This window comes from Mustela erminea, chromosome 12, assembly GCF_009829155.1.
Source record: "Mustela erminea isolate mMusErm1 chromosome 12, mMusErm1.Pri, whole genome shotgun sequence".
Taxonomy (NCBI): domain Eukaryota; kingdom Metazoa; phylum Chordata; class Mammalia; order Carnivora; family Mustelidae; genus Mustela; species Mustela erminea.
In genome coordinates, this window is record NC_045625.1 from 667,361 (window position 1) to 682,544 (window position 15,184).

The 15,184-nt window shown below is 63.7% G+C and overlaps 2 protein-coding genes across 2 annotated transcripts; one reads left to right on the forward strand and one right to left on the reverse strand.

Moving 5' to 3' along the window:
* Positions 1-1,865: 1,865 nt before the first annotated feature.
* On the reverse strand, positions 1,866-12,328 carry NDOR1 (NADPH dependent diflavin oxidoreductase 1). Its single transcript, XM_032308929.1, has 14 exons — positions 12,086-12,328; positions 10,638-10,715; positions 5,968-6,065; positions 4,955-5,053; positions 4,771-4,872; positions 4,484-4,693; positions 4,187-4,308; positions 3,874-4,094; positions 3,668-3,775; positions 3,348-3,462; positions 3,068-3,214; positions 2,870-2,988; positions 2,701-2,795; positions 1,866-2,612 (listed from the first exon to the last, which is right to left on the reverse strand). The coding sequence occupies exons 1-14, from the start codon at positions 12,218-12,220 to the stop codon at positions 2,468-2,470; spliced, it is 1,794 nt and encodes a 597-aa protein (XP_032164820.1). The 5' UTR covers positions 12,221-12,328; the 3' UTR covers positions 1,866-2,467.
* Positions 12,329-12,346: 18 nt separating this feature from the next.
* TMEM203 (transmembrane protein 203) lies at positions 12,347-14,352 on the forward strand. Its single transcript, XM_032308934.1, has one exon. The coding sequence runs from the start codon at positions 12,591-12,593 to the stop codon at positions 12,999-13,001; it is 411 nt and encodes a 136-aa protein (XP_032164825.1). The 5' UTR covers positions 12,347-12,590; the 3' UTR covers positions 13,002-14,352.
* The last annotated feature ends 832 nt before the right edge of the window (positions 14,353-15,184 follow it).

The window sequence follows — 15,184 nt, forward strand, 5'->3', positions numbered from 1 at the left end:
CCTTCTGGGTTCACTTTCGTGTCCGCCGTGTCCCTCTTGCAGATGGGCCGGTGGGGCAGGGAGAAGTGGTGAGGACAGTGAGCAGTCGGTATGGGGCCTGGCCACAGGCCTCCTCCAGCACTGCCCGTGGGCACCGGTAGTCCGTGGCAGGCGGCAGGGTGGTCGGAAGTCTCTGGCTCCTGGGTGGCCTGGCCCCAGACCTGGGTCTGGATGGAGGCCAGTCTCCGGCTGTTCAGTTCGGTCATCAGGCCTCAGGGCCAGCCTGGGTCTCCTGGTCTGGTGGCGGCCAGGACTGTCTGAGGCCCCAGAGGTGCCGGTCGCGGGCGTGGGAGGCCCCGCTCAGCGGCCGGAGCGGTCTAGCAGCATGAAGAGCAGCCCCAGCAGCATGAGTGGCGTGAAGACCAGCAACAGACCCAGCAGCTCCAGGGCCAGCAGGCCCGACAAAGCGAGGCGGCGGGGGCAAGGCCCTCGTTCCCGCAAGGCCCAGAGCCGTGCACCCAGGCAGGGCGGGCACGGTAGGAAGGGCAGGCAGCCCTGGCCGCCCACAGGCCCTGCCAGGAAGCGCAGCTGGTAGCGGTGCTCTAGGGAGGCCCAGGGCCCAGGGCCCCGGGGCGGGGGAGGAGCGGGGGGCGTAGGGGGCGGGGGGCCCTGGGGCCCATCTGCCTGCAACAGCTCCTCCTGCAGCCGGCAGATCTCCCACTCAAGCATGGGCGTCTTCTGGCGACACAGGGGGCAGCATACCTGGCCCAGGCTGGCGCTGGGGGCTGTGCCCAGCAACTGGTGCAGGCAGCCCACGCACAGGCCGTGGCCACAGTGCAGCAGGGCCAGGCGGTGCTCACCGGGCCCATAGGGCTCTGTGCAGATGGGGCACTCCTCCTTCCCCAGGCCCCCCGCCTGCCCTGCCGCGTCCTCCTCCTCTGCCTGTCCGGCCCAGGGGCAGGCTGTGGCTCTGGCCCCCAGCAGGGGCTCACTGTCTAGAGCCCCAGGACCCTGGGGGTTCCTAAGAACCCTGCCGTCCAACTCTTCGTCTGCCAACACTTGGCGTGGGGGGGCTAGGCATTCAGGGCTGAGAGAGGCTGAAGGCAGACCACGGAGTCCAGAGCTGAGGTCACAGGGGCCATGAGTGGGGGCCCTGGGGCAGGAGTCCAGATGGGTGGGTGCGGTCCCCAGGGTGGCAGCCAGGGTGGTTGGGGCTGTGAAGGTCAGCGTGGCCCTCTGGACACGGGCAGGGTCTGGCACTGACCTCAAAGCAGCTGTAGCCTAGTCCCAGCGCTGGGCTCCTTGCCCCGCCCTGGAAAGTCGCCGGCACTTGGGCCCCAGCACTTGTCCCGGGCTCCGGACAGCTCTTGGGCCCACGGGTGCTGTCTTCTCCGGATCTGCCCCGGCCCAGACGCGGCCACCGCCCACCCCTGTGTTCACAGCTGACGGACAGACACACAGACTCCAGGCAGCAGCTCTGTAAGTAGACCAGCCAGCCTGACTCCTCCTACAGGAATTCCCCTGGGGATCCTGAGGGCCCCTCCCAGGGGTGGGGACCATGGCTGCCCCGCCCCCACCTTCCCTCCCCAAGCCAGGACTGCTACGCCCGGGGCAGGCAGGGAATGGGCAGTACCCATCCTTCCTTCCAGGGCTGCCTAAGGCTGCCCTGGGCTTGACAGAAACTGGGCAGAGCTGTACAAAGTGGGCAAACAGCCAGCACACATCACAGCAGAATCAGACCCTAAGTACTGTAGCAAAGATGGCAGAGCAACGGTGCAGTGCCCACCACGGACAGCCGTCCCATCCAGACCCACTGCAGGCCCCAGCAACCTCCCCCCAAGGTACCAAGACAGTCAGAAGGAAGAGCATGTCAGAAACAGCCAAACAGAGCCCATGACCTTTTTTACTGAGCCTTTCCAGGACTGGGGCGGGGAAAGTCTGACTGGCTGGGGGCCTCCTCCCTCTGCTCTGACCCTCACTGACTTCCAGCCTGGCCAGAGCCCCGTGAGGCCCTGAGGTGGCACCAGGTGCTTGGTGGCAGAGGGTGGCTGGGAGCCCGTTGTCCCCGAGGGCAAAGGGAGGTGGCATGTGGCACTCCCAGAGACCCTGCACCACCTCCAAAGGTGCCCTGGGGTTCCCCAGCCCCCAGGTTCCTGTGTCGTCTGGAGAGTCCCGATGGCCATCAGGCTGCCCGCTCCTTCTTGAGGCACCGTCCCCACGCAGGGTGGCGCAGTCCAGGGCCCACCCTGACCAGGACCCATGTTGGGCCAGTGGGAAGAGGCCAGCAGGAGCCTGGAACCCTGGATGGGGGCATGGCGGGGTGCCACACGGGCAGTGGCGTCGGGGCTGAGGACAGAGCCCCAGGTAGACCAGAGCGAGGCTGTGCAGGGGATGGGGCGGGGGGGGGGGGAGCGGAGAGGGAGGCGGAGAGGTTGGCGGCCTCCTAGAGGGCGGTGGCTAGAGGGGCCCAGGCCAGCAAGATGGCTCCTCAGGCCCAAGTCTCACTCTGGAAACGCAGTGTCCGCTGGAGCCTGGCCAGGTAGGCGCCTGCATCAGGGCTGGAGAGCCCGCCCTCCTCCCGGAAGACAGACGTCAGGGCTTCCGACACGTCTGCGGGCATGCACTTGGCATTGCTGAAGGGACAGGCCAGGAGGGCTCAGCGCGTCTGGGACCCCCCCCGGAAGGGCTGGCCGCCATCCCCACCCAGCGGCCCAGGCTCACCCTGCCAGGTAGAAGTAGGCGCCCTGGTGCTCCAGCAGCTCCCACACCAGCGGCCCGAGCTCCCGGATTCGATGTTGCACATACACCTTCTGCTCCTATAGGGACATGGCAGGGGGCGGGGGGTGAGACTGCATTGCGGCCCCCTCCCCACCCCTCCAAGCACACCCACCTGCTCCCGGGAGAAGGCTGTGAAGAGGGTGAGGCAGCCCCTCTTCTCCAGGTCCAGCCACTCAGCCCCCCAGTAGAAGTCCTGGTGGCGCGAGCGGCAGCCAAAGAACAGAAAGTTTCCTGGGGGAACACAGGGTGGCCTTGAGGCTTGGCTCTGCAGGCCCCAGCCGCTGCCTTGCCGGAGATCCTGTGCGCTCACCATTCCGGCCCTGGGCCACGCGCTCCTGGACAGCTGCTCGGAAAGGGGCCACGCCAGTGCCAGGGCCCACCATGATTACAGGTGTGTCTGGGGTCTCTGGGAAGGTCAGGTCCCCGGGCCGCACCCACAGCGGCACCTGGACAGGTCCTACGGCAGGAGAGAGGTGGTGTGAAGGGGTGCGAGGACCAGTGCCCTAGCCTGGCACTGGCCGTGCGGGACAGGGGAGAACGGAGGCCCCAGGCCCAGTCCTCTGCGCGCCCCTCCAGAGAACGGGGGTCACCTTGCCCGGGATCCAGCGAGGCCAGCCAGGAGGAGCAGAGGCCCCGGCGGCGCTCCTTGAGGCGTGTCTGGTACTGCACCACAGCCACGAGGATCTGCAGCCTGGATGGGCGAGCCTGAGGGACGGGACGCTGGCTGCCGGCTCCACTGGGCTCTCCTGGCCTCCGTCCGCCCTGGCTTCAAGCTCGACCCACCCCCCCGAGGGCTGGGCCCAGATGTGGGGCAGACGTGGAGGAACGGGGCCCCCCGCCCCCCATACGCCTGCCTGCGGCCTACCCAGCGTCCCTGCGGCCAGCTCTGGGCCCTGCCCCGTGGCCTCACCAGCAGAGAGGAAGCGATGGAGAAGGCCCGCGGGCGGATCGGGGGGATGAGGTCCAGCAGGTAGTCCGCAGGGATGGCTCCCGCCGTGTGCGGGAAGTCGCACAGCACCTGGGCAGACACGGCCTCGGGTGGGCACGGCCGGCACGGCCCCTCAAGGCTGGGGCTTGGAGCCCTGGGCCCGCCCGCCTGCCCACGGCTGCTCACACCTCCAGGATGGTCCTGCGAGGCCGGTTGCAGTAGGCGTACAGCTCCTCCTGACCCTGGGGGGAGCTGAAGTACAGCAGCTTCTCCCGCTCCAGCTCGTGGGGAGAGAGACAGGCCAGGAGCTCGAAGAAGGAACGGCGGGGCACGCTGGCAATGTCCAGGTAGTGTGACACAAGGTGCCTCACGGAGCAGGGCTGGGGCAGCCGTGCCGGGCGGGGCACACCTGCAGCGGGAGGACAGGGAGGCTGGGCAGACCCCAGCAGGGCAGGGAGAACGCGTGCCCACGGCTGCACCCCCACGGGGCCCTGCGCTCACCTGGCTCCTGAGGCAGCAGCGTGAAGGTCTGATCTGGGTCCAGGCCCAGCACCTGGCAGAACTGCCGGGTGTGGCTGGCCGCGTTCTCGGGCAGGATCAGTACCACGTCGCCGGCTGCAAAGCTGTGCAGGAAAGCCTCTGGCAGAGTGGGCCGGGGTGCGCAGGGCACCGGGGGTGCAGGAAGGGTGCCGGCAGAGGGGTCCTCGGGGGCAAGTGTCTCCCCGCTGTCTGACCCGCACCCCCAGCCCCCCAGCCCCGGCCCTTGGCCTCCGCCCATTGGTGTCTCAGGCCCCTCACCTGAGCCCCGAGCCTGTGATGTCAAACTCGATCAGCCGAACGTCCTGGAAGTGCGAGGGGCCGGTGACTCTCTCGTTGCTGACCATGGGTGCCAGGAAGGGCTGCTGCTCTGAAGGTGGACCTGGAGGGTCTGTGCCGGCCCCAGGCTGCTCCTCAGAGCGTATCATGGGGGCCTCCGGGAGGAAGTGCACGGTGAACTTGGGGGGCAAACTGTGGAGAGGGTACACACTGGTCAGGCTGTCGTCAGGGCCCAGGCTGCGCCGCTGCACCTGTCGGCCCACACTCACGGGACTCCGGCGGGGATCACACCAAGGTCAAGGGGCACGGGGTACAGTGCCAGCACCTTCTCCCACAGATCGCGCAGCCAGGGGTCGATGGCAGCATCAGGCCTGGAGCGAGAGCAGGTGCGTGCGAGCCTGGGGGGCCCTGCTCGTGGCTGGGCCTGCAGGGGAGGGCCTCCACCCCACTCACCCCAGCTCATGCTGGTCATTGCCCAGGCACACGGGCAGGAGGGCGCGGCCCCCGAGCTGCAGCAGCCGACGGTGTAACTTCTTGGCCACAAAATTGAACCTTCGGAGAGGGAGCGAGGCTTGGGTACACCCAGCCCCGGCCGCAGGGCAGTGAAGGGGAAGCAGCCCCAAATGAGCCCACGGGGCCTCATGGGCTGGGGAAGGATATGGGCAGGAGGGGCTCCCCACCCCCACCCACCCTCCAGCCTGTGTTTGCCACCGTGCCCAAGTGTCTGCGTGAGGCACGGAACAAGACCACCACCCAGCAGAGGACTGTCATGCTGCCGTGGCTTCCCGTCGTCCTCGGCTGAGCCCTCCCAGCCCTGCGCCGGCTGCGCCTGGCTTTGCAGGCTGTGGCACCCGGCGCCGGCACCCGGTCGGCCTTCCCTCCACCCCTGCGCCACACAGCTAGAGGCTTCCACGTCTCAGTGACCTGACAACGGACATTCCCTTCAACGCAAAGCCCTCGGTGCTGCCCTGAGAAGGAAAGCAGGAGTACTCTTTGCTTAGGACGCGGGTGTCCTGAAAACCCGAGGGAGAAAGGCCAAGGAGGCCACACGGTGCTACGGAGCGGCTCCCGGGGCTGGGCGGGTCTTCTGTGCCCCTCGCTTGTTCCCACTGCTCTCTGTAAGCCCACGTATCTCCTATGTGTTTCTCTGAGAGTGGGGAGTCAGTGGGCCTTTGCTGCCGTGGGTCCCATATCAACCTAGGATGCTGGGCAGGTCCAGACATCTGCTCCTGCCCTAGAAGACCCCCCCCTTTGCTGCCTGCCAGTTTCCAGTCTGTGCCCCAAGCACTCTTTAATACCCAGATGCTCCCCGGTGGTCACTGCGGAAGCAGGACAGGCAGCCTGGTCCCCGCCCAAGGTCCAGCGGGAGCCCTGGGGGCCAAGTCACCATTCCCGGTACTGGGACACTTTGTGCTCGACCTGGAGGACAGTTCCTGCAGGCCAGTGGCTCTCCTGCCCCTACTTACTTGGCATACGAGGAGTCCCCGAGGCCCAGGACAGCAAAGTCTGTCTGACAGAGGGAGGTCGGTGGCAGATTCTTCCGGAATATGAACCTCCAGAAATTCTGCAGCCAGAAGCCAAAGTTAGAGGAGAGAGGCCCTGCTCTGAGCAACGGGTGGCAGGGCCAGGTAGAAAGGAACCGTCTCTTGGAGCCACGCTGTTCCTCTAGACCTTTGTTATTAAAACAACACCACTTTTTTATTCTATTACAATGGGGTGGGAGGGGGAATTGGGAAAAAGCAGAAAAATCGCACAAAAGAAAGTTGCCCCAGGGGGCTTGGTTTCATCTCCTGCCTCCCTCCTGAGATAGAGCCCCAGGCCGGGTACTGAGAACTGCGCGAGATACACTACCAGATACACTACCGCTGCCTCTCCCTCCCTCTCACAAATAAATTAAAAAAAAAAAAATGATAAGGGGCGCCTGGGTGGCTCAGTGGATTAAAGCCTCTGCCCTCAGCTCAGGTCATGATCTCGGGGTCCTGGGATCAAGCCCCGCATCGGGCTCTCTGCTCGGCGGGGAGCCTGCTTCCCCCTCTCTCTCTGTCTGCCTCTCTGCCTACTTGTAATCTCTATCTGTCAAATAAATAAGTAAAATCTTAAAAAAAAAAAATAACAAACAAACAAAAAAACAGTGAGCTGCCCCAGAGCCACCACCAGAACGTGGAGCTCCACCCCACTGGGGCAGAGGGCCCCTGGGACTAAGGTTCCTGAGGTCCACCCCAGGAAGGCCACAGCTTCTTCCCACCGCTCTCTCCAGGTGGGGGAAGCACCCGCCCCTGCTTGGGTCTCCCCGCGGGTGGCTTACTCCTTCAGACTACAGTCCTGTGTCCTGGACGCCCCACCCACAGCTCCGAAGCCCAGGCTGCCACAGGCACCCCTCTGGGCCGAGATGTCAGGCCCTGCGGCCCGTCAGTGGTCGGTGGAAGGGGAAGTTTCTCTCCTTTGGAGCCCACTCCTGGCCCCGAGCCCACATCAGTGTGCTTCACACTCACTGCCGCCCCACGGCTCCCCACCTCACTCACTGTGCTGGCCAAGGACCCAGAGCTGCCCCCAACCCTGGGCACCCTCATCTCCATGCATCTGCCCATCCCAGCAGCCTTACACCCGGACCCCCAGGGTCACAGCCCAGTGCCTCTCCTTCCTGCCTGGGGTCCTCATGGGAGCATGTCTTGGGCCACTCTGTCCCAGCCTCCAGGCATACTTGCCCAACATGGTGACGGAGTCCCGTCACCTTCAGCCATGGAGAGCAGAGCCCCGGCGACACCTGCTTGTGCGCGGCAAGACGTCAGGGCGCTCCGCCTTCCTTCTGCTGCTTATCTCCAGAAACAGAGGCCCTCTGCGGTACCGGGACTCTGGCCTGTCCTGGCTCTGCCCGCTGCACTGGGGACTGTGCCCGGTCTGCCTCCCGGGGCCTCTCCAGCGCGCACCTCCTTAGAGACCGGTTTCCTGAAGCCCCTTAGGCGCCGAGAAGAGGCCCAGCCAAGGGACACTTCTTGCAGCTCTGCATCCGAGCACGTCCATGTCCTCCCTCCGCAGGGGCCCGCAGGTCTGCGGGGCACGCTTCCACAGGAAACCCTCTTACCAAAGAGCCCGAGCCCCTGCTCCAAGCTGGTCCAGCCGGGCCACGGGGGCCGAGAAGCCAGTGTCCTCCCGTGTCCTGTGGTCTGTGCCCAAGGGCTGCAACCACCGCCGCATGCCTTGGCCGGAGCCGTTCCTCCCAGGCAGGCCTGTCCCGGGTGCCCTTCTGGGACACCGTGACTCTCCTTGGTCAGTTTCTTCCCACCCTACGGTTCACCTTCTGAGGTTACTCAGATGACCTTAGGGTTTTGATCTGCTTCGTGTCCTAGCTCACGGTTTGTTCAACTTTCCAGAAGATCTCAACTCTAATCTTTTCAAGTTTTCCGGTGTTTCCTCGGTTTCCAGGCTTGTCCTGTTTCGCGCGCTCTTGTTCCGTGGGTGCGGGCCCTGGAGGGTCTCCCCTGCCTCTGCTCCTCCCGCTTCTGTCCCTGGAAGCATCTCGGTCTCTTTCCACGGTTGTTCCTCGAGGGCATGGCGGTTCCTCCTGGTCTCCTTGCACTTAAGAAGCTGACAGGAAACCGTGAGCTCAGGCCTGTCACCCCCTGTGGGTTCCCGGCCAGGACCCTGCTGGGTTTCCCACTGTGGTGACTCCCTTTCCTGACAGAGGGCTCCGCCTGTCCACTGCCTGGGAGCGCGTGCCTGACCTCGGGGCTCTGAGGACCAAGGCCAGGCGTCCAGAGCCTTCCCGTTCAGTACACAGCCGGTCACCGAGCCGGGTCTCCAGCAGGGACCAGCCCCCTCCTCCGTGTCCCTGGGACTTCAGTCTGCAGCTTCTCCGAGGAGCCTCCGGGCCCTGCTTCAGCTGGGGAGGGCTCTGTCCTGACCTCCTCCACAGTGGGGTCTGTGCCTGCCGCCGAACGTGTCCACCACGCCCGGGGACGGCCGTCGCCTCCTTCGTGCTGTTGGCGTCTGATACCCGGTCCGCACCCCAGCCCAGCTGACCTCCCGGATGTCTTCATCTCCCCTTCCCTCCCGTGCCTCCTGCTTCCGGTCCCCTCAGATCCGGCTTCTCCCGTTCCTCTTCCTGTCCAAGAGGCCGCTCCGGACTGTGTCGGAGTCACGGCCCCAGGCCTCCCGCACTCTGCCGTACCACTCGGGCCAGGACCCTGCTCTTCAGTCTTAAGCCTCTTTCTCCCCGTCGCCCCACCCCCAGCATTTTTTTTTTTTTACTTGTTTTTTATTTTTTCACCCCCAGCATTTAACAGGTCTTTTTTTCTTTCTTTCTTTCTTTCTTTTTTTTAAAGTTTTTATTTATTTAGGGATGCCCGGGTGGCTCAACTGTTAAGCGTCTGCCTTCGGCTCAGGTCATGATCCCAGGGTCTTGGGATCCAGTCCCATGTCAGGCTCCCTGCTCGGCGGGGAGCCTGCTTCTCCTTCTCCCACTCCCCCTGCCCGTGTTCCCTCTCTGGCTGTGTCTCCTCTCTGTGTAATACATAAATAAGATCTTATTTATTTATTTGAGAGAGAGTGAGGAAGCAAGCAAGGGAGCACAAGCTGGGGGAGGAGAGTCAGAGGGAGAAGCAGGCTCCCCGCTGAGCCGGGAGCCCGATGTGGGGCTCAACCCCAGGACCCTGGGATCATGACCTGAGCCGAAGGCAGACGCTTAACTGACTGAGCCACCCGGGCGCCCTTTTCATTTAATGTAGAGACATTCCTAAGATCCTCTCCACTCACTTAGCTGTTGGCCCCGTGACCCACTTCTCTCCCTGTAGGTTCCTCAGACTGGTCTCCCCAAAGTCACCAGCAATCCCTTTGCTGATAAACCCCGCCAGTGCTGCTCAGGCCTTATCTTACTTTACTTCTGTGCAGCTCTGAGAGCTGGAAGCCTTCCTCTCAGGAGTCACCTCTGTGCCCTTGACCTTGGATTTGGTACACTCCCTCTGTTTGCTGCCCTCCCAGGCTTTCCTCCACCTCTCCTGCCCTCGGTGTTCAGGGCCACCTGTCTCCGAAGAGAGGGAGGAGCTTCCTTTTTCAAGCCTCACCCAGGATCCTTGCCAGAGCTGCCCCCTGACCTTGTAACCCCACCTGAACGACACCTAGCCCTTGACCCCCCTGGTCTCTATCTCCGTGCCTGGAACTTCCATCCATTCCGGCCCCAGTCCCCGTTTGAGTCCACGTCCTCTCGATCTCACCCTGCCATCTCTGGGGCGCCCCTCTTCTTCTCTTCCGTCTGCCGCCCTCCTGGTCCAGGCCGCCAGTCCTGCCCGTACCATGTGTCCCCTGGAACTGTTCCTGCTCCACAGCCCGCCCTCCCTACTGACAAGCGGCCGTTCTGCTGGAGTGTCCCCAGTGGATCGCACGGCGTCTCACATCGGGTCCGTCCCCCTTGCTGTGGCTGCCGGGCTCCCTGGGATCAGTTCCGGCCTCCCGCCCCGAGGCTCCCCTTGCCTCTGTCCCACAGAACCGCTTCCTACCCTTCCTGGAGCTGCTCTTTTCTCGGCTGCACAGGCTGCTCCTTCTTCCCGGGCCAGCCCCCACGTATCCTCAGGACTGAGCCTACATGCCTTGCTTCCAGAAAGCTCTCCCTGAGTGCCCAGGTTGGGCCACACAGCTTTTACGAATGCCCCCGTGACACCTGGTACTTTCGCCGGCGGCAGGGATCTCCTAGCACCGTAACCGCCTGTGACGGTGGTTGCTTTTGCTACGCCGTGAGCGCCGTGAGGACAGAAACAGGCTCGCGGCCGGATTCCCAGCCCTGGATCATGCTTGGAGTAGGTGTGCTCAAAAGATGTTCAAAGAATAGAAGAATGTTCTGGAAAGGTCTAACGGTTTTGAAATACACACAGAGACCCAGGCCCGATCCACAGACAGCCCTGGAGAAACTATTAAGGGTTAAAATGGAGATCAAGGCGATTCGGTGGCCTGTGAAGCGTTTATTAGCGAGGACAGCCACAGCCCCCGGCTCCTCCCGAAGAGACCCTTCCAAATCCATAGCCAATGGGCAGCAGGTACCGGAGGGGCAGGTTTCCTGTGCTTCCGGGACTCCGGCCAGGGACAACGGAGGGAGGGTCCGCGCAGTGACCTGAGCGCCTGGGCAGAGCCTTCAGGTCAGACTTACCTTCATGTTGTCGGGAGGGTCCCCTTGGCCCGCAGTCGCACAAACAAATATCACCAGGGGCTCCCTAATCAGATTCACCTCAACGGAAAGACACACGTGTAAGACCTCGCGCTGCAATGACTAGGCATCCCCCGCTTCCCTCGGGGCGGCGGGGCCGAAGGTCTCGGTGAGCGCCCGGGAGCGGCCGGCCCCCTCCCCGGCAGGGTCCCCACTCCCCCGCAGGGTCCCCCCTCCCCGGCAGAGTCCTTCCTCCCTGGCAGGGTCCCCCCTCCCCCGCAGGGTCCCCCCTCCCCGGCAGGGTCCCCCCTCCCCGGCAGGGACCCTCCTCCCCGGCAGGGTCCCCCCTCCCCGGCAGAGTCCTTCCTCCCCGGCAGGGTCCCCCCTCCCCGGCAGGGTCCCCCCTCCCCGGCAGAGTCCTTCCTCCCCGGCAGAGTCCTTCCTCCCCGGCAGGGTCCCCCCTCCCCGGCAGGGTCCCTCCTCCCCGGCAGAGTCCTTCCTCCCCGGCAGGGTCCCTCCTCCCCGGCAGAGTCCCCCCTCCCCGGCAGAGTCCCTCCTCCCCGGCAGGGTCCCCCCTCCCCGGCAGGGTCCCCCCTCCCCGGCAGAGTCCTTCCTCCCCGGCAGGGTCCCTCCTCCCCGGCAGGGCCCCCCTCCCCGGCAGGGTCCCCCCTCCCCGGCAGGGTCCTTCCTCCCCGGCAGGGTCCCCCCTCCCCGGCAGAGTCCTTCCTCCCCGGCAGGGTCCCTCCTCCCCGGCAGGGCCCCCCTCCCCGGCAGGGTCCCCCCTCCCCGGCAGAGTCCTTCCTCCCCGGCAGGGTCCCCCCTCCCCGGCAGAGTCCTTCCTCCCCGGCAGGGTCCCTCCTCCCCGGCAGGGCCCCCCTCCCCGGCAGGGTCCCCCCTCCCCGGCAGGGCCCCCCTCCCCGGCAGGGTCCCCCCTCCCCGGCAGAGTCCTTCCTCCCCGGCAGGGTCCCTCCTCCCCGGCAGGGCCCCCCTCCCCGGCAGGGTCCCTCCTCCCCGGCAGGGTCCCCCCTCCCCGGCAGAGTCCTTCCTCCCCGGCAGGGTCCCCCCTCCCTAGCAGGGTCCCTCCTCCCCGGCAGGGCCCCCCTCCCCGGCAGGGTCCCCCCTCCCCGGCAGAGTCCTTCCTCCCCGGCAGGGTCCCCCCTCCCTAGCAGGGTCCCTCCTCCCCGGCAGGGCCCCCCTCCCCGGCAGGGTCCCCCCTCCCCGGCAGAGTCCTTCCTCCCCGGCAGGGTCCCTCCTCCCCGGCAGGGCCCCCCTCCCCCCTCGCCCGCTCCTCCCTCCAGGTGCTGAGCCGAGCCACTGCCCCCAAGTCTTCCCGCCACAAACGAAGGGCCCGCGGCCGGACAAGACGCGGCGCCCTGCGGTCGAGGGCTCGGACGCGGCGCTGGCGCCCCAGGCAGCTCGGTCTCCCCGCCGAGACCCCAGGGCGCCCTCACCACTGAGTAAGAGTCCAGGGCCTGCACCCGGCACTCGAGCCGCCGGCGCCGAGCCTCGCGGCCCAGCCTCTCCGACACATCCTGAGCCGTGCCTGTCTGGCTGCCGAAGAGCACGAGAAGCCCCGGGCTCGGCATCCGGGCGGCCGGCCGACGCCCGCACCCCGGCACCGCGCCCCCTCACACTCGCGCGAGCCCGGGCGGCCCGGACCCGTTTGGACTTCCGACTTCCGGTGGCGGCCGGAAGTGACGCCCTCAGACCGCGCCCCGCAGGGCATGGCGTCCGGGAGAGGCGGGCGTCCGCTAGCGGCCGGTACGGGGTCTCGGGCTGGGGCTAGGGTAGTGGCGTCACGCCAGCGCCGAGGGCCGGGACAGCCGGAGCCGCTCCCTGGCCGCCGCTCGCCGCAGCAGCGACGGCAGCAGGCGCCGGCGAGGCCCGCGGGGAGAGGAGGCGCAGCCCCGCCGGTGGGACGCTCGGCCGCGCCCGGGTCCGCGCTCAGCCGGCGCGATGCTCTTCTCGCTCCGGGAGCTGGTGCAGTGGCTGGGCTTCGCCACCTTCGAGATCTTCGTGCACCTGCTGGCCCTGCTGGTGTTCTCCGTGCTGCTGGCGCTGCGTGTGGACGGCCTGGCTCCCGGCCTCTCCTGGTGGAACGTGTTTGTGCCCTTCTTCGCCGCCGATGGGCTCAGCACCTACTTCACCACCATCGTGTCGGTGCGCCTCTTCCAGGACGGAGAGAAGCGGTTGGCCGTGCTCCGCCTCTTCTGGGTCCTCACGGTTCTTAGCCTCAAGTTTGTCTTCGAGATGTTACTGTGCCAGAAGCTGGTGGAACAGACTCGGGAGCTCTGGTTCGGCTTGATCACGTCTCCAGTCTTCATTCTCCTGCAGCTGCTCATGATCCGCGCCTGTAGGGTCAACTAGCCCCGCAGAAAGGCCGGAGAGGGGACTCTGCATACCTAGGATGCTGGACCCCAGGCTGAGGTCCTACCTCCCTCGCACCAAAGGAGAAGTCTGGGTCTGAAAGCAAAGCCAGCTCCCGTCCTGGCCAGTGCCCAGTGTTCTCTGTACCAACCATGTCTAATACGGCCCCCTCAGCGGGGCTGGAAAGAGCAGCCTTGGTCCTTAAAATGTGTTTCTCGCTATTTCATGCTTTGAACAGCGAATCTTTGAATTGAGATGCCGAGAAGGACCCCGGCCAGAGAGTGCAGAATTCCTCTGACAGTTGGAAACTGCATATATGTAAGATGTCCTGATGGGCTCTGAGTATTTTCATGGATCTTGGGAAAGGACTCCCTGTGCAAAGGCTGCAAAGCCTGACTCAGGGACTCCTCTGCCCCGCAGCGCTCCCCTAAGAGCTCGCTGCCCTGTCCATCCGACAAGACTTACTTAGATGCTTGAGCTCTGAAAAGCGTAAATGAGCTTGCATCCCCTTCCCTGAGCTACTGGGGGAGGATGGCCCTGTCTTTATTCCAGGCAGACAGAAGTACGTTGAGTAAGCATGATTGGGACCCTGTACTTGGAGATCTGTCGCCTGAGAGAACTTTGCTTATAAAGCACCGCTTGGCTTCCTGTCCCAGCTGATCGCAACTTTTCTACCACCTTGTGGCCAGCACTGTTAGCACACCTGGGACAGATTTAGGCCTTCCTAAGGGACGGAGGAGAGTAGCATCTTTAACGCTCATAGGCATTGAGACCTGGAAATGGTCTTGGCTCACATTTGTTGGCCTGGGGTCTTTAATGCCAGTCAGGTGCCAAATGCGAACGTTTGCTGAGATAAAAATAAAATAAGAATGTTTTGCTGAGATGGGTAGTGATTGCCTGACCTCTTGAGGGTGAAATCACATGAGTGCTGAGATGCGCCCCCCTGTGTTCACTTAGCTGGTTACAAAGCTGACTGTGGGAGACTGGAATGCACTAGGGCTTCTTTGGTGCGTGGGGGCGCTCCCTCTGAGAAGTTTGTCTTCCTGGCCTGGTGACCAGGGTAAAGACAACATAGGGTAGGACTGTGTTGAGGACTGCTGAGTAGTTTGTGTGGCACCAGAGCCTTGTTTTCCTGCCAGTGTGTGGTCCTCGTAGGCCTTACTGTGCAGCAGGGGTCAGACTGTGGCCTGAGGGCTCTTTTTGTACTGGGAGTACATTAGCTGAGAGTGATTTCTACATTTCAAAGGGTTATAAAAACAAAATGTGACAGAAAATGAATGTGGCTTGCAGTTGGCACTCTTGGCCTTTTGGGTCAGATCATTCTTTCATTGGGGCGGGGTAGGGGTGCTGTTCTGAGCATTGTAGCGTTTCACCTCTACTCAGTAGATGCCAGGAGGCCCCCTCACTCGTAGCAAGTAGAAGGATCTGCATACATTAACAAGTCTGGGAGACAAAACTGTCCCTGATGAGAACCGCTAGCAGAGACATTTGCTGTCTGGCCCTTTACAGCACAGGTTTGCAGACCCTTACTTCAGTGAAACAGCTTTGGGACCCTCTGCCTGGAGTGGATGCTGAACGGCCTGAGCCACTGAGATGCTTGTGTTGGAGACTGGTCTGGTTTGTACCACGGCTACAACATAGCTTTCTACCGAGGACTGGCATATTTGTGTCAAAATCAGAAGCTGAACATTGTCAGGGTGTTTTCTTTATTTTATTAAAGTTTATTTATGTAATCTCTACAGCCAGCATGGGGATTGAACACAGGACCCCGAGATCAAGAGGCGCATGCTTTTCTGACTGAGCCAGCCAAGCACCCTGGGGGTGGGTTTTCTTTTAATGTTATTTTTAGGTTGCATGTTTTGTCGTATCCTGCTTCATTCTATAGTTCAGAATTGAGTGATCCTGTTGGTATAGAAGTAATGGGCATAGGAAGGCTTCGTTTCCTTTGGAAAAGTGATTTGACCAGAGTCCTGAGAAAGAGAAGCGTGACTTCTGGAAGGCTGAAATCCAGTGTTTTCTCGGCTTAGCAGAGTGGAAAGGAGTAAGTCACTGTTAAAGAGTGGTGGTGTGGACCACCATGGGACCCAGAAGCTGAGGAGGGCACCCCAGGTTGAAGCCTGCCCCCAGTCTGTCCAGAGCCCCAGTGTCCTTGGAGCCCTGTCCCCGAAGGGTGGGTGCTGTTG